A 23,385-nucleotide genomic window follows, 5' to 3' on the forward strand; every position below is an offset into this window, starting at 1 on the left:
TATGTCCTCACCCCTAAGACCTCCATCTACTCCTCTTTTCCTTTCCTCTCCTCTCCTCTCTTCTCTCTGGGCCGGAGGCTTGCCGGGCTGCTCCCTCTGAGGTGTTTTCCAGATGGGTTGTGCTGTGCTTTGAATGTCCATCTGGTAGAAACATTCTCTCCTCTAGAAACCCTCTGATGCAAAGAGAGCTCGAGTCTCCCCTCTCCTGCTGGTGCTGCTGCGGCTGCCCTGTATTTCTCCAGGCTTGTGTGGGATCTCTTCACAGCTGCCATCAATGAGGAACTCTTGGATTTCCTGCAGTGTGACTCGGGGTGACAGGAGACAGCAGAGCAGTGCAGAGACTGTGCCAGTGTAAAGGACCAATGTTTAGTTTGTCTCAGACGTCTGAGAAAACAAGAAACAGACAGATGTGCACACACCCCCCGCCCCCCTCATGCACACACATGCCTCCCACACAAACACACACTGACACAGACTTCTACATCCGCCCGACTTCATCCATTCTCTCTGTTCTGGCCATATGTTGTGCCATGCTTCAGCTGAATTTGGGTCACCTGTGAGATGCATTTAGCTAGACTGACGGATGGAACGAGCAGCATCAGCTCATCAGGTCACTGTTCCTTCTCAGGCACATCGTAAGGAAATAAAAGTCTTTGACTTAGAGCATTCAGCCCATAAATACACTGCTATCTGCCTTAGCCAAGTGGACGCACAACTAATGTATGATACATTTGAGGTATTACGACAAAAAAATGAAAAGCATGTGATGTTTTTTTTTTTCTTTGCCCAGACGTTCCTGGAACTTTTTCTTCGCCCAGATGTTCCTGGAACTAGCACATTGTTCAACTTTATCTGCAGTAGTATTTACAGCAAGAATGCATTGTCAGAGCAGTCTGAGTCTGTGTGTGTGTGTGTGTGTGTATGCATTGTATTTCTCTCTCTCTCTCTCTCTCTCTCTCTCTCTCTGTCTCCTAGCTGCAACCATTATTCCAGTCTCAAGAAAACATTCCTACTAAAAATAAGCATGACTTCAGAGTGCTTCACATTATCATGGCCAATTTTCTAATTGATCTCCGAATACGAGTTATAAACAACTGACATCATGTGTTTTTAAGGTGAGGTATGACTGAACAATCCACAACGGATCACAACAGATGTTTGGCGAGGTCAAATATCTTAACACTATACATATTTCATGAATGAACATGATAAACCTGCCCTTCTCCAGTTTTGTTCTTGTATGTTCTTTCTGCTCCGTTTCATCGGGGCTCAGGGGAGACCCCTCTCTACAGAAGTTGTTTGTTTGTGCAACAATTTCCGGAAGTTTCTTGTGTTTGGAGAATGAAGGCTAGCGTGGAAGTTTCCTGAGGTAGTGTGTTCTCATCCTTCGTCTGATCAGCCGGCCAGCACAAAGAGAAACATCCCAACACCCCCCACTTAGGAAAATCCCAGAATCAAGTCACTGCATGGTATGAAAACAAAAGACTATAGCACTGAGGCTACACTGCCTTAGCACTGAGCACTGTCAGATGACCCTGTGCCACCACCGCTGACACCAGAAAACACCAAAGAGAAAACGCAAAGCGAAAAAGAGAGAATGTACAGTGACTTCAACTCCATCTTGTGCTGAAGTGATGAGCTGTTACATTGTTTGTATGTGTGCACTTCCCCCCTGTCTTTCCTCCATCAACATCCTGTTCTCAGCCCAGCAGTGGGGCTGACCCCTGCCTGACCCCTGCCTGACCGTCCACTCGCTTCCGTGGTCAGCGGCCCAAGCCGGGAAGCCCTGGTCTCATCGCCGCTATCAATCTCACACACTCAGCTCAGTGAACAGAACATCTAAGCGCCTCTCTGCTGCTCTTTGGGATCCGTGCTCCGTGTTTCATGTAGACAGTCTTGTGAAAAATGTATGGGAGTGAATGGGGTTGGTGGGGGAGTGTGTTTAGGGGGGAGAAAAGACAAAGATGGAGAGAGAAGGGGAAGAGAAAGAAAAAATAACTTGCATCCGTGCCAGTTTACCAGCATAGCAAAACTCCATTTCCCCTACTTCCCTTAAGATAGCCTCTCTCGACTGGGGAAGTTGAACTCCCGCAACAGTGATTAGGTGCATGGATGCTAAGTTATTTTCCTTTTGTTTGCTAATTTAGGAGGGTTGAATGAAGACCATAAATCAATGCAACGAGACAACGGCAAAGCTCTTTGGGCCACTTATGTGATGGGGAACACTTAAGGCTTTGGATTCGTCCCCCCCCCCCCCCCCCCATCCCCTTTATGGTTCTCCTCCTCACATTGAAGCCACGTCCAGACGGCTGGCCAGAGCATGATGAAGTGAAATGATGCAGAGCAGGTAGGAGCCCGAGGTGGATTCTCACACTCATGCAGAAAGCAGACTCTTTGGCCGGCAGCACAGGCATGGGGACTGGTGATGTGGTGCCGAGTGGTGTGGGCCGGCTCGGGTTGCAAAGAAGGGGTCTGCCACGGGAGCCTCCAGTGCCTGGGAATAGACAACCTCTGGGGAGATGGCAGCCTTGTACACGCCGCTGAAAGACAAACTATTATAGGATGTAGGGGGAGAAGAGTGCCGTGACTGTTAAAGGAAGGGTGGGTGTTTGCGGGCAAGATATAGGAGACGTGGGAGTGGTTGGGTGCAGCTGTAGCTACCTCAGTCTGACTTTCGGAGTGTGGAGCTCTTTAATCCATCGTCATGGTTCCTCATTCCCACAAGGAAGAGGTCACGGCAGTGGCCCCTTCCCTCATTCCCTTGCTCTGTCTCTCTCGCTCTCTCTCTCTCTTTCTCTCGGTAACTCTCTCCTTTTTCTCTATCACTCCTCATTCTCACCTAATCCCTCCAGCGGATAGGGCAGCGGGCTGAAGGATGCGTCACTGGCTCCCGCCGGCCAACAACAACACAAGCTGCCAGGATGTGATGGAGAGGCTGTGGAGGGCTGGGGGGACACGAGGACCTGACACCGCCTGTCAGGAGAACCATGGAGCAGAGGGGGAGCGGAGTGGAGAGCCACCGTCCTCTAGGTCTTACTAAGGAGGAGGTCAGGGAGAGGGCGCGGAGGTGTTGAAGGAGCAGGAGGCAGGGAGAGGTGCAGCGCTAACTGGGCTGGCCTGGGGGGAGCGGGGACATTTACTGTTGGAGAGAGGGATAGCAGGCTATAGGGACTGTGGTGATAGGATAGCATTAATTAAACTCTGTTCAATTAAATTGGATTGGATTTTCATAAGGCTTCGAATGACATTGGCACAAAGACACTTCACATGGTAGCGTGACACAAACCAAGAGAAAACTCTGAGACAGAGGTGGAAATGTTGAGAAACCAACCTGATAGGACACTGGTCTTCCCCCCAGAGTGTAAAGTTAGTCTTAGATCTGCTCATCCGTATCTGTGATATTTCATCATTTCATCTCCTCTGAGAATAAAGGGAGAGTGTTTCAGTATTCTTCTTCAGCCTGCCAGAGCTCACGCAATACAAGGCAAATAGGTCCAGAGGCTCAGCAGTGACTGCATATCCTATCTCTGCTCCAGAGGACAGAAGGATAAAGCTGATCTAAAGATGGCTGCTTTCGTCAGTTAGTCTCTCAGTTTGCAGACTCTCCTTCCTCTTTAACCCCTACCCCCCCTGCTGCGGCCTGGCCTCCCCTCACGACTTCCCCCCCGTCAGTGTATTCCCTTCACTTCTGTCTGTGTACATCCTCCGCTGCGCTCCGCACCTGTCACTCATCACCGGGGCAAAGGAGATATGAGGTCAAAGTTCTGGCCTGCCCACTGATGTGAGTTGGGTTCTCGTTTCAGAGGAACTGCTTGTGGGCACTGGAGGATTAAAGCAGACATTCCACTCTCGCTGATGTGGAGGCAGTCAATGTGAGAAGAGGAAACACCAAACCAATGAACAACCGGATAACTGAACGGAAAATTATTCTGCTCTTAATTGTTTGATTTTCCTTCAGCCGGTGCACTAGAGGAAAGGGGGTGGGGTGGTGGGGTGGGGGCAAGTAAGGAAGGCCACATTGCCAAACAGGTTCTATTAATTGCATGGAGGCTTTTTTTATGCATACATTTATTGTGTTAAAAAGAATAATGGAGTTGATTGTTTGAAGTTCCCAAGTCAGTCATTAGTTCCAGTACGAGACTGCTATGAATATAGATGTGCTAGCGCGCGCGGCTCAGGGCCAATTCCTGTGAATTGGAAGAAATCTGCATTAATGGGAAAACCTCAAAGCCTAGCACTAGCATGACCCTTCCTTAAAATTACCCATTTTTCTGCACCAATTCTCTCCTCCAACTCAAATTAAAAGCTGGCCTGAAAATAATGACTTAAAAAGTAAAGCACACGAGAGAGAGAAAGAGAGAAAGAGAGAGAGGGGGAGAGAGAGAGAGAGAGAGAGAGGAGAAAGAATGCAAATACACCCAGACACAATCCATTGTTGAGTTCAGGTGTCTCATGACACAGAAAGTCAGGTTTTCCACTGCTCCCCGGTCTAGACTGCATCCAGTTTAGCTCATAAATATGATATCTAATCTGTTTCCAGCCACAAAGAACTGACACAGCATAACACACAGGAGAATACAACTCCAAACGTTTTTATCCATAAATATAACACAATTTATTACAAGCCCCTCACAGTCTGGGAAGAACTGTTGAGCTCTTTCCACACCCAAATTTGAAATTGATGAAGTAATATAGCTTCAATTCGAATGAAGACTTCAGTAAGCCGTATCGTATGTCAGCAAAAGCAGTATTACTAATTGCCTCGTTGAAAGAACAAGATTAATTTAGTCTGTCATCCTTATATTTTTCAGTCAGATGTGGGACAAAGCAGAGAGAACAAAGTCCAAATAGGGCTTTCCAAATGGGAGTTCCAAGGAAGAGAACGATAGAAAGAAGAGAGCGATAGAAAGAAGAGAGTGGTAGAAAGAAGAGAGTGATAGAGAGAGCTTTAAAAGAAGCGAACGGTAGAGAGAGCGTTCACAGCAGAACAGCCCCAGTGGACAGGGGGAGCAGCACTGGAAGAAAAGCGGAGAACATGTGGGACTATGAGAGGATGTTCTCTGGGAGGACTCAGGCTTGCGCTGGCCTCAGACTCTCAAACGCCTTCATTGGCCCATACAACAAATAGCCTCAGTTGGAAACACTAAAAGGCTTTTTTTTTTCTTTCTTTAAAAAAACTCCCTTTATTTTTCTAACTCCATATGTGGTAATTAATTGTGTCGACTTGTACAACTTAGTCAATCTCCATGAAGTTTGTTTTTTAAGTGTAAGCATCTGTGCATTTGAGCCCAAAGCCGCTGTTGATTGAACAATTTATGTTGAAATTATCCAGAGATCTCAGAGGCTGAGTGTGATAGAAAGTGCCTTTGATTTGTAACATATGATCGGTAATACTTTCCATAACCCCAGGAATGGAAGGTGATATCATCAGCAATAAAAACAAAAAAAAAACTCAATGTCCCTTACTGGTCGATTTCCAAAAATCAGGGAATGTTTATCCCCGCTTTGACCTATGTGGTGCTTTTGATTGGCCTTTCTCTGAGCGAAGCTAGTCTGTTGTGTCGCCGTGTTCCTTTTTACGACACATGGTGCAGACAGTGGGGTGTTGTGGGAATGAGGTCATGCGCGACAGCTAGCGACATGTGTGGAGCCTTGCTGGGAAAAACAAAACATCCCAGGGTAAATAAAGCCCATCAAAGCATGTTATATATATACTCGCAGATGGCTGCAAATGGAACAGTGACATAGTGAAACTCGTCGACTTCGTCAATAATCTGCCTGGGATGAAGTCATGGAGTCATTACTGCACTACCCAGCTAATGTCCCCATTTAAAAGGGCGCATCATAGGGGGTAAGAGGGCGAGAGAGAAAGAGGGAGAGATGGGGCATGTCATCATTATGAAAGCCGCCACATGAGTCAGATAATCAGCCATCTCTGTCATAGCCTCTCAGACTCTGATGCATCATCTGCTGTTAGATGATGGCAGTTCGGGTCCCCTCAGGGTGATCCGCCTCAGCCTTATGGTTGCCATTAACCCCACCTGAGAGAGCATAGTGCTTTTGGATCTGTGTACTGGCTCCTTAAGGCAAGACACTCTGTGGTCGTGCTGACGCATCTGAAGGAGGAACAGAGAGAAGGGGGTGACAATGGAAGAGCCTGAGGCAAACAAACATCTCCAGCAGGGATTAATCCATCCAGTCCCTCTGAATTACAGAAACGTGATGTGTTGTTGTGTCTCACACAGGCTAATATTCAGACGTCTGGATGTCTCATACGGCATGTATCATCTCTTCAGACCAGATAAAAGATAGTTGCTTAAAACTGTTAACTTGAGACTTTTAAATCTGTTACATTTTAGATTCATCTCTGTCAACCTGAAATGATTGCTTTCCTTCTTGAACTATTGTGAGTGATATCTTTGAGGAATACTGAAGCTTGCTGGCTCCACATTCTGATAGACATCTTGACAGTGGATGCTCTGATGAAACACAATGATCCCTGGGATTATCCTGGGCTCTGATGATGTTTCATCATCGTCTGCTTGTATTAAAGTGAAGAAGCTTCCAAGGAGATGGGCATCGCTGCCTGACAGTTTTTTTGCATGTGCACTACACATTAAAGGGAAGAGGAGTGTGCTAACACTGCTTACAGCTTTGCTTTAATGTGTGGCAAGAAGCGACTCATTGTGCCTTAAAATTGTTAACTGAAATTATCGTGTGCCAGCAATTTGTGAATAAAAAAGCCCTGTGTGCTGCATAAAAGACTAGAAGTATCACTCAAAAGCATGATTTAATACATTATAGCACCTCTAAAGTGCAGAGGGTGCAAAAAGTTCAGATGCTACATCGCAAGCAGTCATGTTCATCATTAAAAACACTGCGGCACACAGACAGCTACCAAACTCACGAAACATTCCAAAGCATGATTTACAGTTACTATAACATCTGCACATGGTATTACATACTAATCAAAATAAGCTGCCCCACTGTGAAGCTAGTCACAAATCTATCGGCGTATAGGGTATATAGTGAATACAAGCTGCTCCTGAGTTAGACCTCTGCAAACTTCATTTGTGTATAGGAGACAAGAGTACTTCAGAGAGACTAGAGGGGGGTGAGGCGAGAGCGAATCAGGGACACAACTGAGTAAACGTAGACCTCTTCGTTCATGGCTAATGGGCAGATGGAGGAGAGTGGAGAGGTGGTGGTGGCTCCAGATCAGAGTCCTTAAATGCCAAAAGTCTTGCTGGGACTCTTGTCGCTGGTCCAAGGGTGTAACTGTTGTGGGCTTAAACGCTCAACCTGGCACGCAGTCCTCACTTTCCATGACATCCTGTCACAGCGGGGCCTTACTTTAGATTTCCATGTTACTATGTTGACACAATCTAGCAGCTCTCCTGTCCAACCAAGTATTCACTCGAAAGCTTGTAGCTTATGGCTCTAGACATTAGACTGCTCCTTTCAGTTCACTGGTGCTTCTTTTTAGTTCAGTATACCAAGGGTAAATACTCGATCAGGTTTATATTTCCAAGAACACACAGGCTGAGTAATATATGTGTCAAATCAAACTCTAATGAGGACCTCATATTGGTTTTGCATAGCATGATTATCAGATTCAGATGAGGTTCACAAGTTCACATTTCCAGATGGATGAACTTGAGATTTGGTTTTGCTTCTGCTTAGCATCTCCTTATAGTAGCATTATCTTACATGTATGTTGTGACATTCATTTTGGCGTATTGTCCACAGGGGCACCTACAAGGTATTCATGGGAACCTTCATGGAGCAGTATTTGGAGAGTGAGTCAGCTTAAAGTGCTGACAGACAAAACCAGAAGTTGAACATGTCTATGATGAAAGAATTGTTGTGATCAATGAGTCCTGCAACCCTAAGCCATTTTAGAAAGGAAAAGAGTTCTGGAGTTGAGATGTGAAAAGGGAGAAGGTAGGATGTAAGGTCAGCTCGTGCACATGTCACAGTAGCTGAGGTAAGCTGGGATTTTCACATGAATGGTTTGAAATGTCCTGGCATTTATCTTTAGTCTCTTCTCAAATTCTTTCTCTCCTGAAGTTTCTGAAGGGAAGAATTCTCTTTATTTGGCACATGTGGGTTTCCCCCTTCATGCAGACGGCCTTAAAGTAGTCCCTCCAGGATGTTGCGATTATGTGTTTTTACAAATTCATGCAAATTCAAGGATTTCCAGCAATTGCAATTTTTGGGTTGTGAGTCTTATTATCATAATGTTTCCGCAGAAAAACGCAGTCATGGAATTTCTGCATTATTTTATTCACAATCACCACAATTTGCTTTTCAGTTACTTTTGGCCTCAACAATCACAACAAACCCTCACAAGATCCTATTTTTAATTTGAACCACAATTAAAAGAAATTCCCACTGCAAATCTGACCGCAACAATCCCAAGAAACCCTCATAACATCCTGGAGGGACTGTTAAAGGAAGAATAGGTCTTTCATTTGTTATTCAGAGGAAACGTCTAAAGAATTACGTTTAAGGATCTATTATGTAAGTGTCTGAGGTAAGGAGTTCTTACTGGGCTACTTGCTTACATTTGATTGCAACGTTAGTGACAGTAACTCAACGCCCTAGTTCTTAACTTTCAGAGTGCTCAGGACTGGCAGCGTAAAAAGGAGCTCTCTTGGTATCCATGTGTAAGGATGTATTTATAGAGGTGTTGATGGACAAGCTCTGTGTGTCAAGTGGCTGTTTGAACCACTCGGGCTTTAGGTTGCCACTGACCTGCCTGGGCATGACTGTCCTTTAGTGTCTGGAACATCTCCACAGTCCTCCCCTCCCCGTTCTCTCTCTCTCTCTGTCTCTCTCCTATCTCTGTCCCATCACCCTTCTTCATTAGTCATTATGATTGCATATCGTCTCTAATCCCAATTAGCAGGTGATTGTTTTGCTGGGATTCATCACTTTGCCTTGGAAATTGATATCATGTGGGGCCGGTGTGTATCATCCATCACTGGTGAATACACAGAGACAGCACTTCATTGATTTTGGGGCGGCATGTGTCTGCCCAGCAGTATCAATGTCTAGATGTCATTTGCAGCAGTAATTGCCCACCATGGTCACTAATAGGTGTTCTGTTTTAACTGCCCCGCTCCCAATTAGACATCAGAGGGCCGGTAAATTGTTTCTCTGGGTGAGGAAAATCAAAAAGAAGTTGGAAAAAGGACAAAGTAGACATGACCTAATTTTTCCTCTGCAGAGCTAACATGAGAAGCCTTCAGTCTGTCCTCTAAGAGACAGGATTGGCTTCAGCACAGCTGACTACGCTGTCACCCTGCCAGACCTCCTCAGAAAATCATTTGAGCCCCCCTCTCCCACCCACCTACCCCCCACCACCACACACTCACACCCTTCCATATTCTTTCCTTCTTTTGTCTTCTCTTCATGTTTTTTATTTTTTCGGTTCTGCTCCGATTCTCAAGTGAGCAGCCGTCCTTGGGCCAGGGCGCCTCAAAGGGGCTTGTTAACTCACTTTTGGATGCAGGATGCGTATGTAAATAAAATCACGGCTGGCTGAGCCAGCATGTTTTTCCTTTTATTGTTGTTTTTTAACTCTCTTCCTTGGCTTGTATTGTCTGTGTTGTTTGACTCACTTTATGTGGAGTTGACCTTCACTGAAAGACAGGTTGTTGAGTATTACAGCGCAGATCCCTCAGCTCTCAAGACTAAGTTTACACCAAAAAGCTATTTTCTAGACTGATTTCAAATATCAGTATTCAGTTTAGTTGTAGAAGCTGTTTTTGCCTTTAGTATCAGATGTCAGATGAGGTGTTTCATTTCAATGGTTGAAAATGACTTTGTGTACTTTAACATACATGTTCTAACAGCAGATATACACTATTTTCTCAATGCTTTGCTGTTTCAAACCTCTGACTTTCGGTTTTCTCGTCAGGGGATGTGGAGGTCGGTCCTCATTTATCATGTTTAACCCCCGGATTTGGATAGAATTCTCTGATTAAGTTGTTGTCTGTGTTTAATGAGACATCAGGGGTTGAGAGTCGCAAGGATCAATGGTTATTGATTACACTGGTATTAAAGCGTCTGTAATGAAGACACTTGTGTCAGTGTGGTGCAGGAAAGCAATATTTAATGGAGGCTGTTTCAGTCAAGGCTTTTACATGGAACTCACACTCACACAGAGCCCTGCATTCTCTCTGCTTATAAGACTCTCTGCATTCTCTCTGCTTATAAGACTCTCTGCATTCTCTCTGCTTATAAGACTCTCTGCATTTGGGAGAGGGGAATTGTTGTGACTTTGTCCCACTCCTTGGGAGGGCGGCCTTCATTTTACTCTGGACATTAAAAAGGCCAATAAAACAGCGTCAGATGGACTTGGCATGCCATTATCTGTGAGCAGGACCTTACTCTCCCCCTGACCTCCTTTAACAGAACACCTAATGGAAGGGTTCCAGCGTTTGCCATTATCCTCCCCTCCCTTCTCTAAGGATACAAGGCTACATTTTCCACTTTCTGTGGGATGCTGTGGATCTCTCTTTTTTCCCTCACTACATGAAAAGACCCCCACCTGATAAATAAGACAGTGTGGCATGCTGGCAAGTCACTCTGGCCTTGAGCTTGTGAATGCAGTGGAAGTCCCGCTGATTCCTTCTAGACTACATCAAAAGTGAAGCTGCGGTTTGAAGTCCTCCGCCCCTTCCACAGCCTACTACCACAGCCACCTCACTTTTTGGAGGCTGCGTTGTGGTTCCATGTGCCTTAATGTTCTCACTGCTACAGCAAGTGGAGGGAGCCCAATTAGAGCAAACGAGGCATCTGTTGTCTCGGCCACTAATTAAAGTCTCTTGTTCAAAGAGGACACGTCATGCCTGAGCATAGTAGTCTTGGTATAATGATTCATCAGTAATGTATCAGCTCGTATATATCTATATGAGGTTTGCTGTTTATATGTGATACAGCATGCTCTCATATTAAATGTTTGATGTGAAAACTGGTGCTTTTTCACTACTCTCAAGTAAAGACAGTTTATGGCTTGTGTGTGTGTGTGTGTGTGTGTGTGTGTTTTGCTTGATCAGACAACAGCTTTCCATTGATCCCCATGTTTGAATTGATAAGAGTCCTCACACCCCATCAGAGCATTGTGTTCTAACACGCAGAGTAGTTATGGCTTCACACACCCTTGAACACCAGCTCTGCAAATGAATCCATCTTATTTAAAGACCTGTATGTAGAAATAGAGACATAAAAAAAGAGTTACAAGAGCATAGCTAATCTTACTATTGACATTACAGACTTTGTTTGAAATTGATTCTTGATAAAACTCTCAGAAGATCTTGTTACGAAACCAAAACAAATATCAAAGATGATATTAGAATGATGTCTGGTACATGCTTGTATTTGTGTTCATTATTTTCAGTTAAGATGGTATCCAAACAGAAGAGGCTTGTCTTTGTTATTGGATGGTACCGGATGTTACAGGCATTGTCAAGATTACGCCACTTTTCTTTTCACTGAAGATTGCCTGCCCTGCCTTGTCTGCTCGTGTCTGAAATGAGAATGAGGTTACTCTGTCATCCCTGTTACAGACATGAAGCAATAGAAAAACACTCCCATTCATGTCCTCATTAAAAGTAAAGAAATAGCAAACTCTTCTTTTAAGATTAAAGCACTAAGGGCCTGTCCACACGGAACCTGGATTGCCTGAATCAGGAAAGAAATGTTGTCGGATCTGCCTTCCGTCCACATGAACCTGGCGGATTGGGTCTCTGAATCCGCAACCTTTTGAATCCGGTCTCCAGAGTGGAAAGATTCCAACCCGCCAGCGGATCCGTGTTCGTGTGGACGCCCGATCCGCACATTTTCTAACCCTATGATGTGAACGCCCCACGCCCCGCAACCTCAGCCTGAACCCTTATTAACCCCGCCACGTCACCTCATAACAGCAACAACATAGACTAAATGGATGTTGTTAAGAAGCTGGTTAGGAAAGAGATGACATTACCAAGCCACACTTTAATCTAACAGTGTTTAATCTATTTGCATCGGACCATTGTTCAAAACCATTTTTTAAAAGTGTCATATAAGCCTATATGAGCAAATCAGACGTGAAAAGACTTTTATTATAGACGGAAGTTTCAAAACGGTAACTTAACACAAACGAGGGTTATGGCGAAGTGCGCGATTTTAACTAGTCCTTTATGACTTCTGTGGTAACAGTGATTTCAGGTGGTAGAGAAGTCGTTCAGCAATCGGAAGATTTTTTGTTGGATCTCGACTTCTGTCTTCTGTCACTTTATGCGCATACTCCATGACGTCTTTACAGCGTTTTCAACCACTCCACTCCGCTCCAGTGTTTCCGTGTGGGTGCGCAGATTTTTCTTGACACGGCTCCGTGTGGACACGATGCAAAAAAGTACCGGAGCCAAAAATGTTTCCGGTTTCAGGCAATCCAGGTTCCGTGTGGACGTGGCCTAAACTGTGGACACACGTGTACAGTGTCATATTGTCCTGTCTGTGTGGGGGTTGAAGGGTGTAATCCTGAAGAGTAGTACTTAGCGCTCCATTCTCTGTTGACTCTTGGTGCTCTTGCTGGCAGGCATACTTGATGGCCCTTGGTTGTGTAGGAGGCGGTGACCTGTGGCGGGGCCTCTTGCTAATGCATATTAAGTGTGAACAACTGACCTCCTGTGCCTCATTAATTTCCTGCTGATTGATACAAACACAGCCACAGCCACAGCCACAGAGAACAGAGCAGATGAGATGAGATGAGATGAGCTCAGCTGGTGGCGTGGCATGCTGGTGTGTGATGTTTGGATCTCAGACCTGCATTGGGTGTGTGTGTGTGTGTGTGTGTGTGTGTGTTTATATGACTACCCCAAGGCAGTCCTTCTTATATCAGCAGACTGATCAACTAAACCCCCTCTAGGGTGTGAATGATTTACTCGGCACACCACAACCCAAACAAAATATGGACATCTGATTGAAATCTCAGGTCTTAAGTCCAGGCCCCGTGGGACCTGATATTTGCCAAATCCACCCGTGCTGATCATGACTAATTAGATGTTGGATGATGACTGGATGCCTTTGCTTGTTTCTGGAGACTTCTGACGCTCTGTCAGGGTGGGGGCTGTATTTACGAGCCTGGGTCTAAGCCATCCTGGATCAGCCTACGGCGGTTAGGCTTCAGGTCTTAATGAGTGCATTTGCTGGTCGGGGGAGAGAGACAGTGAGGTTTTTTTTTTCTGGTGTAGTCTTTGCTGCTCTCCGTGGATGGCTTTGATGCCTCCAGATGGGCTCCAGCCCTGTTGCTCTTTATGGCTTGTTAAGGCCCATCACATGTCATGCTGACAGGGTCTGACGTGAACCAAACGTCCCCGTGACTCCACACCTCTCGCCTGGCCTGCTGGGGTCAGTCAGGCAGCCCAGCCCACCACGGAGCCTCCGCTAGTGTGGATTATCACTGAGCAGCCATCTGCTGGTGTCCTGCAGTTTGTGTGTCCACTCACACTTACAATCACACCCACACACACATATAAACACACACCCACACCCACACCCACACCCACACACACACACACACACACACACACACACACACACACACACACACACACACACACCCGCACACACATACACATACACACACACACACACACACACACACACACACACACACACACACACATGCATGCACATTCATACACATGCTGTAATAATTATCTCATCAGGGATCCTATTGTGTGTGAGCTCATACCATTACAGGATACACCCCCACTGTCGCCTCCTGCCCCCAAGTCGTGCAGCCCACCCCCCCTCCAGTGCTTTAATGATAACCTTCTCGAAGCGAAGGACAGCCAAATAGCGCCATTTCTTTCTGCCCCTCTACTCAAGTGCACACACACGACTCACCACTTCTTCTGCCATTGAATTTATGTCCACCAATCTCCACTCACCAGGCATCACTCGCACGTAACTGCAGACTATCATTTTCTTCCCCTGTCCTTTGAAGTCAGAGTGAGCTAGTGAAACACAAAGGAACGGGTATTAAGTAGAGTGCCTGCTGGCTGACAGTGGGCCCATTACGCTGACAGAGCGCTTCCTCCCGCCAGTCTCAGGGCTCATGGTATTGCGGGAAAAGGCAGCGGTTTTCACCCTGACTCTAACATTTAGAGGGTCCTCCTCCGCTGCAGACACCCATTTAGCGCAGGCCTGCTCAGGGCAGGAGTGATTCATGCTTAAATCAATGCCTGGTTCTTCAGCGGTAGTGTAGTCTCACTCTGAAGCAGGGACGGAGCGATTGCGAGGGATAGGCTATTGAAAGTGTCAGTGCTTTTTTGCTGTATCTCTTCATGCTCTGAGCAAATGTCCTCTGTGTGTGTGCTTATCTCTGCAGGGGCTTGTTTGCCAGTCACTACACGGAGACACACTACCTGGAGGATGGCAGCGTGGTCACGGGCTCTCCCAACCTCACAGTAAGACACGGCTAAAGTCATCATCAAAGCAACAGCATGTGTTAAGGTGCCTTTGCACTGCAGGAACTCCACTGCTGTTTTCGGGGGAGAAATAAGTACTTAATCTGGGGTAGGTATTTCTATGCAGCCCTGAAACTGCTGGGTGGGTCTTGGCGTGATGGTTGACGCTTATGGAGCTTATGACAGTGGGCACTAAGTGGTCAATCCAGGTTCCATTCCCAGCCGCTGCAGGACGCCTATATAAGTTACTTCAGGATAAATATCAGACATTTACCTTTACCTTTATTGGTTAAACATGACATCAGTGGAAGACAACAACAGTCCCCCCCTTTTAAAAGCAGCAAGTGTACTTTTTTACCACACACTTATAGCTTACAGAGTTAACATGCTAAGGTCACTGAATGAACACACACAAAACATCAGCTAAAATATAGACTTTAAGTAATCAACAGTGGTGCAGGTATCTTCATTTAGCAAGTAATTCTGCCAGGAAACCATTTAATCGAGTGTTAGCTCCTTTCTACCAAAACTCAACTATTGACTCGACCTTACTTGGGGTAATCCTAAAAATTCCTTGCTTTAACGGCCTAATGTTGATGCTCGGAATTGATGACACAATTTGATTGACGTTGCGATCAAATTATTGGCAGTGGGTCGTTTCTGTAAACGCTTGAGCCACTTGAAAGTCTAATGAGTTCCTGCAGTGGAAAGACTCCTTTAGTGAGACTCAGAGGGGTTGGCCTGGGGCATACAACTATTCAATCATATCGTGAACAGTGTTAGATGACTTCTACAGTACATAAGTCAAATTATACTTACATAAACATGAACAATCCTTATTAATAGTCCTTCTCTTATTAGAGACTAATGTTCATGGAAGCATAACAACATAATTTGCGGCAGTGTTTTGGGAATGTATTACTCGACTCAGTGTTAAGTGAGCGAAAACTTGTTGACTTCTCCACACACTGTGTTGTGAACCAAGTTTATAATCCAGTAGTCCTTGATCTGTACCTCCCTAAAAAAGATCAACCATGAGCTAGTAGCTTGCCCTTTGTTCCATCCACAGAGGGCTCCAAGTCTGTTGTCCAGAGACGGGTGATTGAGAAACTCTGATGTGTCCTTTTCACAATCTTTGGTGTTGCCAGTTTGGACATGGAAACATTCCACAAACATTGACTTTGCCAGGAAAAGCCCAACTTCTTAAATATATCAGGCTTCGGCTGTACGTGAAAACAGAAGCACTAGCCAAAATAGAAGGTCTCCTTCCTTATCCCCTGTACCCACGGACTTCGATTCAGCAAACCACAAGTTATCTGGGCAGCACCCCAACAGGAGCTGAGATCCAGGGAATTAGCATAATTCTCTTATAACAGCTGACGAGCAAGCAGCGGTCAGGCTCCGGTTAGAACAGTCTGCATCCCCTGAATATTACAGCCAGAGATATATTAGGGCACTGAGAGCTCTTAGCTAATTACTCATCAACCATATAGCATTTATGACTCCCTCAGCATGGATAAACATTTAATGTCATAACCATTGATTTACACAAGTGTTTGTGCTGGATTTAAATGCTTTCATATTTCCTAGTACAAAAGTTATGGCTGCGGTTATGGGTAGAGCCCATTGTGACTAGACACTAATGGTAGCTGTCATCTTTGCCTTCCTGTCCATAATTTGTGATTACTTTTATGAAATACAAGGCAACAAAATGACTTCTCTAGTAAAAGGAAAGGGGTGCAATTCAGGTACCCCTCGTGTAGCATACCCGTGTTCCTGTTTGTGGCCTGGGTTAGATTTAAAGCGCCGAGGAGGAAGAGGACAGGCTAGCTGCTCCTGCCAGCTCTGGTCAAGGTCAATAAAAGCTTTGAGCGGAGGTTTCACAACTGAGCTCCAAGCGGGGAGAGAGGAGCTTTGACAAGCAACATGTGGGCCTCTTGGCCATCCCTGTGCATCCCAGCGACTGCAGTATGAGGGAGTCAGTGCCCTGACCTTGCGTGAACACTGTCCAAGCCATTCTCTCATTCATCATGGAGCTCAGCTCTTATTCTTTCTGACTTAGTGACATTTCACCACATGAACATGTAGTTTGTATATGATTGAATCCAGGCAATGTGCCATAGTTCTGGAGTGCCAATTAAAGATGGGAATAGAGTGTAACTGCAAAATCATTGACCTTGGGGGAAAGTTGCTTTGAGAAACCATCAATGTAAATTCCATCCAAAGGGAATGACTCCAGACCGTGAGCAGTCTAACAGAGCTGTGATGCTGACACGAGTCCTCCAGCTCAGCTCTACCAACAGAGGCATTAAGAGAATGCTGCAAGAAATGAAATGTTCCGCTCTCTGACAACTGTGCGCCTACACATTCTTGCTCCCGGGGACATTCAACCTAAATATTTGCTATGCAGCTGTTGTGAAACAGCAGTGAGAGGTGAAGTCAACAGTGGACCTGGGACATATCTGGTCCTTTTGGCAGACACAGCTCATTCCAGCCATTGCTTAGTGCAGACACAATGAAGGAGTTGTCTTGGGTTTGGCCATGGTTAGGGCCTGTGATTGCTCCTCTGAGATCTCCCACTCGAGCACCAGGCATGCAAAGGGCTTAGACCATGCAGGGCCAGTCAGTGGACTGGCCTGTTTCAAATCTATGATTTTCACATCAGCATGTCGCAGAGTGTCTCGGAGGGGTTTGCAACTGGATGTTATCCATTAGAGTTCACCATCTTTCAGATGACTCCTTTGGAGTTAAAGCCCTATGACAAATTAGCAGGACTTGTCGTCCACCATCCACTTAATGGCAATGGTTCACACAGACTGCCTGTGTATCAGCATGGGACAGTATGAAAAAGCCATTGAGAGTTAGGATGGGGCTGATGTGAGTAAGCCCTTAGGCCCCGGGCTCACTGACAGGACCCAGCCCTGTGGAGGGAGTGTCTGGCCAAGGCTTCATTAGGGGGTACTGATGCTTGTGGGATTTATTGGGCTTGTCAGCAGGGAGGAGGTCTGACATACTGTCCAGCGCGGGCTTCCAGCAGGTTCAAACGTGTGTCAGCGCTCCATCACCATGGGAGGGAGTCGCTAGTGAACTTTCTCTCCCTTCGTTCCATTTACATGACTCTTGATGGAAGCCCTTTAAAACTGGTGCTTTCTGCTCCAAGCCCCATAGTATCATCACCTCATATCCCCACTGCACGTATATTAAATACCCAATGCTGTGATGGAATCTCTCTCAGTCTCATATGTGTTTATTTGATTAAGTCCATTATGTTTAGCAGCTATATACTTTATTCCCTACTTTAGACATCTTGGCAAACCTTAGACAGTGCCAGCTCCTGACAGATAAGCCCACTCACAGTCTCAGAATGGCCAGGCTATTCATATCCCCTATGCAGAGCAATCATCATCTCATCAAATATGTATTTGTCCGTGGCATCAATGCTCCATGCTAAAGCCAGCATTTCCATCTGGGCTACAGCAGCCAGTATTTCATTTTTAAAGCAGTGGAGATGCATACGTTTAATCTCAGGCTATTAGCGAATGATCCACCACAGACAGGTTCTGGTACTGAACAGTATGTCCATGGCATAGAGCCATATCTCAGAAGGGCTTTTACAGTTTAGTTTAGAGCTACACTCTGAATCGAATTCCCATTAATTTCAAGCGACATTAGACTTCAGAATATATAGCACTGTATTTATTCACACAGTGATAACATTTGCATTTGCGATAGCATTCAAGCAATCTGCCAGCAAAGAGTATAACGCAATACATCACGCAAACCCTCCAGTGACATTTCTATTTATGTAAGTATTTTATTGTGGCGATCCCATTTTCCCACAACTGTTTGAGAGGGACCCATGTTCTGGAGAGTAACTTACAGTGAAGGACCTGGAGCCAGTCCTTGTATGTGAACAGTGACATGTGGCTCTCCGCTATCTCAGCAGAGGAGGAATAGGAACGGCAATCTAATTACTAACTCTTAGGCTTCTGGGCCTTGGTGGGAATCCAAAGACAACACTGCACTGAACATGTCAAAGAAAACATGGGAAAGGAGAGAGGTGAACCACTTCTGAAAATAGCAGCCCCAAAAATGCTTTTCCCCCCAGAGAGAGAAAGGGAGAGAGACAGAGAGACAGACAGACAGACGGAGAGAGAGACATGAAGACGATCAGACTTCGAGAGTGAAAACCTGACAGACAGAGAGATAGAGAGAGACAGAGATTTAGTAGAGATGTGGGAGGTTTTTCATTTGCTTTTATTGTTTGTGGCTGTGGCAGCTCTCTTTGCCAGTGTTTTCAGTCGTCTCTGCTCAGCCTCAGACAGGATGCCTTTGTCCTGGACGGCCACAGCGCTCACGTCCCCCACATTCCAGCTCAGCCTTCTGAGGGACACATGCTCCATGGGAGCTGTCAAGCACCACAGCATGTTGTTCAAGTGTTCGTAGCCCAGTCATTCTGTTATGTTTTGCAGCTAATTAGCACCAACACTGAATTAGTTATTAGTCATCTTCTCTCATTTGGTTTCATGTCCCACTTCACACGAATGTTTCCTCTTTTGCCCAGGTGAACTGCTACTACCACGGAGAGGTGGAGGGTCACGCCCGGTCAGACATTGGCCTCAGCACCTGCATCGGGCTCAGGTGAGTTAAGCCCGGCCCCGCTGGGTCCGATCTGGTCCTGGCACGAAGGTTTCCATGTTATTCACGCCACAGTGGACTCACATGCCTCCTCTGCCATGCGTGTCCCCTATTCCTGTTGCTGTCACTTTAACCGGAGAGCTCATGTCATGTACAGTCTCTCCTGGTGTTGAATTAGCTCACTTGGCAGTCCTATGTTTTCTGTTTGTGGTGGAGAGGCTGATGGTCGTCATTGCACACAAAAGCATCCCCCTCGTCTCGGTGCTGAGGTCTCGTCTCTCCTGGAGACAGCCTGTCCCTAATCACTAACAGGAACCCAGAGGAAACGTGGAGGGAAACGCTGCAAATGCCACATGACTCCCGAGCGTCATGGAGCGCCTCACAGCCAGGAGGACTAATGAGTTTTGACGTGGCGTGACTCTAGCCACAGTGATGTGGTGATCCCGCTGACAAACTGTCCACCACATTATCATAGAGGCAGAGAACACAATATCGAATTATCATTTGTGTGTGTGTGTGTGTGTGTGTGTGTGTGTGTGTGTGTGTGTGTGTGTGTGTGTTTGAGTGCGTATGCGTGCAAACTCACACTTTTGCGTGTCTGTGTTTGGTTGGAATTCCCCCTTAGCTCTATAATGATATCAAATGTTGGAAAAATAACCATTTGCACATGTCAGGGAGAAATAATTACGCTGATAATATTGCTGGACAACAGCAGGAATGTCTTCACAATGAAGCCAGCAAATGTCCTCACCGTCAGCAGAGCTGCATGCTGCTTATTGTAAACGTCTTCTTTTTAACAGAGCAGGTCTTTGTTGTTGTTGTTAGTTTTTTTTGTAGTATTTTTACATTTTGAAAGCTTTGCAACCTGCCTCCAGACTCTTCAGTCTGACAAATGTGGACAGTTCATTTTGATGAGAACTCTGTTGCACGCTGCATTGGCCAAGACAAATTGCGGCCGATTTTGGTTGGCAGAAGTTGAGCTTGTGGGATTTTCAAGGAAGTTTATGTGGTTTAGAAGGTTGCTAAAGACCCTACGGTTCAGATCTGTCTCAAAGCATGAAGATGTCACTTTAAATCACCACTTCCAGCCTCTAAGTGTGAGAACATTCGCAGGGAAGAAAGCGCTCCCACAACCCCTAAAGACGGATAGTAACCGAACGGATACTATTTATTTATTTAGCAAAATATCCACTTATTGATGTCCCACTGACTAAGAGAGTGGATGACTTGGATGAGAATATGAATATTTCAGAGGACCTAACCAGTGTCTGGATTTAGCTGGATGGTTTGAGGTAAAGGTCTTGCATGAAGGCTTTTTAAGACACAATTGGAAAAGGTACAGAAAGTTGCACTGTGAAAACATTGTTGGATGCATACAATTGTGGGGTAATCATAGATGAAATGTTGAAAGTTTACATCCAGCTTAAGGATAAGATCTGTGTATTGTAATGTCATGTTATTTTTAGATTGTAAGTGAGAAATGTGTTGTTGACATTGGTGCTACTGAAGCAGTAAAATTGTGTCATGTAGTTTTTCTCTGTATGGATGATTTAATATCCTCACCCTGGAGTACCACAAACACACACACACACACACACACACAATCATACCTAGGACAGATGGTGAAGTTACCTGCACTCTTTTGTCATTTTAAAGACCCAGCAGCAAGCACCCCAGATATTAGCTCTTATTGTTCTGTTTGTCACAGGGGACTGATTACACTTGAAGATAAAACCTTTGTACTGGAGCCGTCGGGAGATCCCCTCCACCCCACCACCCACCGGATCTACCGCGGAGAGCACCTGAACCTGACCCTGGGCTCCTGTGGGCACGGCGCCAACATCTCCAACCCCTTCAGCCTGAACTCGCCCGACGCCAGCGACCCGCTCCACAGGCTCAGCACCCGAGTAAGACGAAGCGACGGGTTCACTAAGCACGTTCACATCAAGCAGAAAACATTGGGCTATTTTTGCTCCATCCGCGGAGCTCTGCTGAGCACGCAGTTTAAGTGCTCAGTGGAAAGTGCTCAACCCAACTAACTGCTCTCTTCAAACTGCTCGCCAACACCTCCTCAACTTTGTCGCTGTTAAATCCTCCACAAACACACATCGGTCAGGGAAAGTTCAAGTACACCGTTGGGGGGGGGGGGAATTAACAACAAAACACAATCTTAATCTAGACACTCTGATTAGACATTTACTGGTTCATTATCACATTCATTGAACAGACATTTACTGTGACTGTTTAGTGTGAAAGTATTAAGTGCATTCATATCGTATCTTATCATATCTATTTCTATTTAGGGTCTTTTAGGTTTGTGTTTATGTGTGTGCGAGTGTGTGTGTGTGTATAAGACAGAGAGAGAAAGAGAGAGAGAGAAGGCGAGAATGTGTGTCTGTTTGCATATGGATAAGGTTATGTCAGAATCAGATTTTCCGCCTCCGTGTTCTCACCTGGCAGAGGAGCCACTGACCTTGCCTTCGCCTCTCCTTCTCAGAAATATACACACAAGTACACATACACACACAAATACACAGGCACACACTAATACACACGCACACACACACACATTCTGCAATCAAACCAATTACCCGTCTCTCTTGTCATCTGGTGCAGTAGATGACAAGTGGCCCCATTCCCTGCTGTTGATAAGCTGTCGTAAGGGTTAATGTGAGCCTCTTTGTCTGGCTCTGGCCTGATTTCCTAAAGAGATGTGAGATGGAGTCTGTGCTCGGCGGCGCTGGCTGCCTGATGATTCAGCACGGGCCAACGCAGGCTGTCAGGAGCCCAACACACAGGGCTCCCTGTGATTTATAACGCTCTTCAAAATATGCCTTTATTCGCTTTGAGAGAGCCCTTTATTTGTGCTGCTTCTCATTGCATCTCTTTTTTTAATCTCATGACATTGGCTCTTCATTCAATTAAGTGCCCGGCTATTGCGCTCCACGATCTAACAGATGTCATGGCCAATGGGGGTTGGCTTCAAAGGCAGGCCCCTTTATAGGAGGAGACGTTTGTTGTCGTCCTACCCCTTGTAGTGGATTGCGTGTGCAACACTTTTATTTTAGTGTGACCTGAAGTGTAAGAGAGCCACATATCTCCAGCTGGCAATGAGAAGGCAACCTTGTGATAAGGGGTGTTAGCGTGGTACAGCCTGCTGAGGGTATTGGTGATAAGAGCCTCTGACACCTCTGAACACGTGAGGCGACGGCAGGTTTGTGTCGACTTCTGCCGTGATAACCCCGGCCCTCCCTGGTGAGGAAGACTAAAGATAGAGCTCGCAGCGGGCCGAGGGAAGGCTGCCAACCCTGCTGTGGCGTGGCCATACGCTGGGCATGTTCAGACAGCCAGAGACGGTAACCTGAACATATGGATCACAAGCTACAAATAGATTAGAAGAGCTGCCCATTCATGCTGTACTCTACTCTCAGTGGGTATAGGTCAGCGTTGATTTAAGGTGAAGGAGACTGTGTGGTCAGACCGCAGAGCTCAAATAAAGGAAGTGGGGAAAGAAAGGACTTGAGATGTGAAGAGTTTCTCCGACATAGATATAAATCCTTTCAGAACACTCAGGAGTTCCAAATATGTATCAGATTAGGATGCATTAGTTGCAATTAGACTAGCTGCTCACACACTGATGATGATGTATATTTGCACTGAGTCATGGCTGCAGATCACCCTAATGTTTTCCAACTGAGTTTGTTTAATTAAAGCGACTAAATCTAATGTCTCACAAATATGGACCCTACGTCCCATGGTGAATCACTAACCTCAGCAAACACAGCTGGTGTTCTTGTCCTCTTCAGACACGGCGCTCCCCAAAGAGATGCATCCTGTCCCTAAGCGTACTGGTTAAGACATTGCAAGGCATCAATCACGTCTTGGCATGGCTGCAGGGGTTGTCGGAGGAAGAGGGGAAACGTGGGCTCTGTTTGTCTTTGCCACCGTGGGCAACTAAAAAAAGCCCCGCTTTTAGCTGTGTCAGATAAAACGTACTCAAAAGATGTGGATGTCCAGAAAAGGCCTGATTTACCGGCAGAGTGGAATCCTAAGTGCCGCTCTCTAGAAGGGTTTATGAATAATTACCTACAGGCTTGAAATGAGAGGGGCACATTTGCAAAGAGGACAGACCGCAGGACTCAGAACTGATAGAAAGCTTCTCTAATTACGAAGCCATAAGTAGTTTTCTGTGATTTGTTGCTGTGTGTGGTTTTGTGGTTCAGGTGTTATATACCACTGGTCATGCAAGACTCCCTGAATGCATTTAAACAACGTCTAATGTGTC

At 45.8% G+C, this 23,385-nt stretch overlaps 1 protein-coding gene across 1 annotated transcript in view; it reads left to right on the forward strand.

The window, feature by feature from the left end:
- The window catches only part of LOC105903289 (disintegrin and metalloproteinase domain-containing protein 12), a 74,630-nt gene that overhangs the window by 20,673 nt on the left and 30,572 nt on the right, over window positions 1-23,385 (forward strand). Inside the window, exons 4-6 of the mRNA XM_031561158.2 lie at window positions 14,384-14,462; window positions 19,027-19,103; window positions 20,809-21,007. Coding sequence (XP_031417018.1) covers window positions 14,384-14,462; window positions 19,027-19,103; window positions 20,809-21,007 — 355 coding nt within the window. The remainder of the gene's footprint in view (window positions 1-14,383; window positions 14,463-19,026; window positions 19,104-20,808; window positions 21,008-23,385) is intronic.

This window comes from Clupea harengus, chromosome 23 (genome assembly GCF_900700415.2).
Source record: "Clupea harengus chromosome 23, Ch_v2.0.2, whole genome shotgun sequence".
NCBI lineage: Eukaryota > Metazoa > Chordata > Actinopteri > Clupeiformes > Clupeidae > Clupea > Clupea harengus.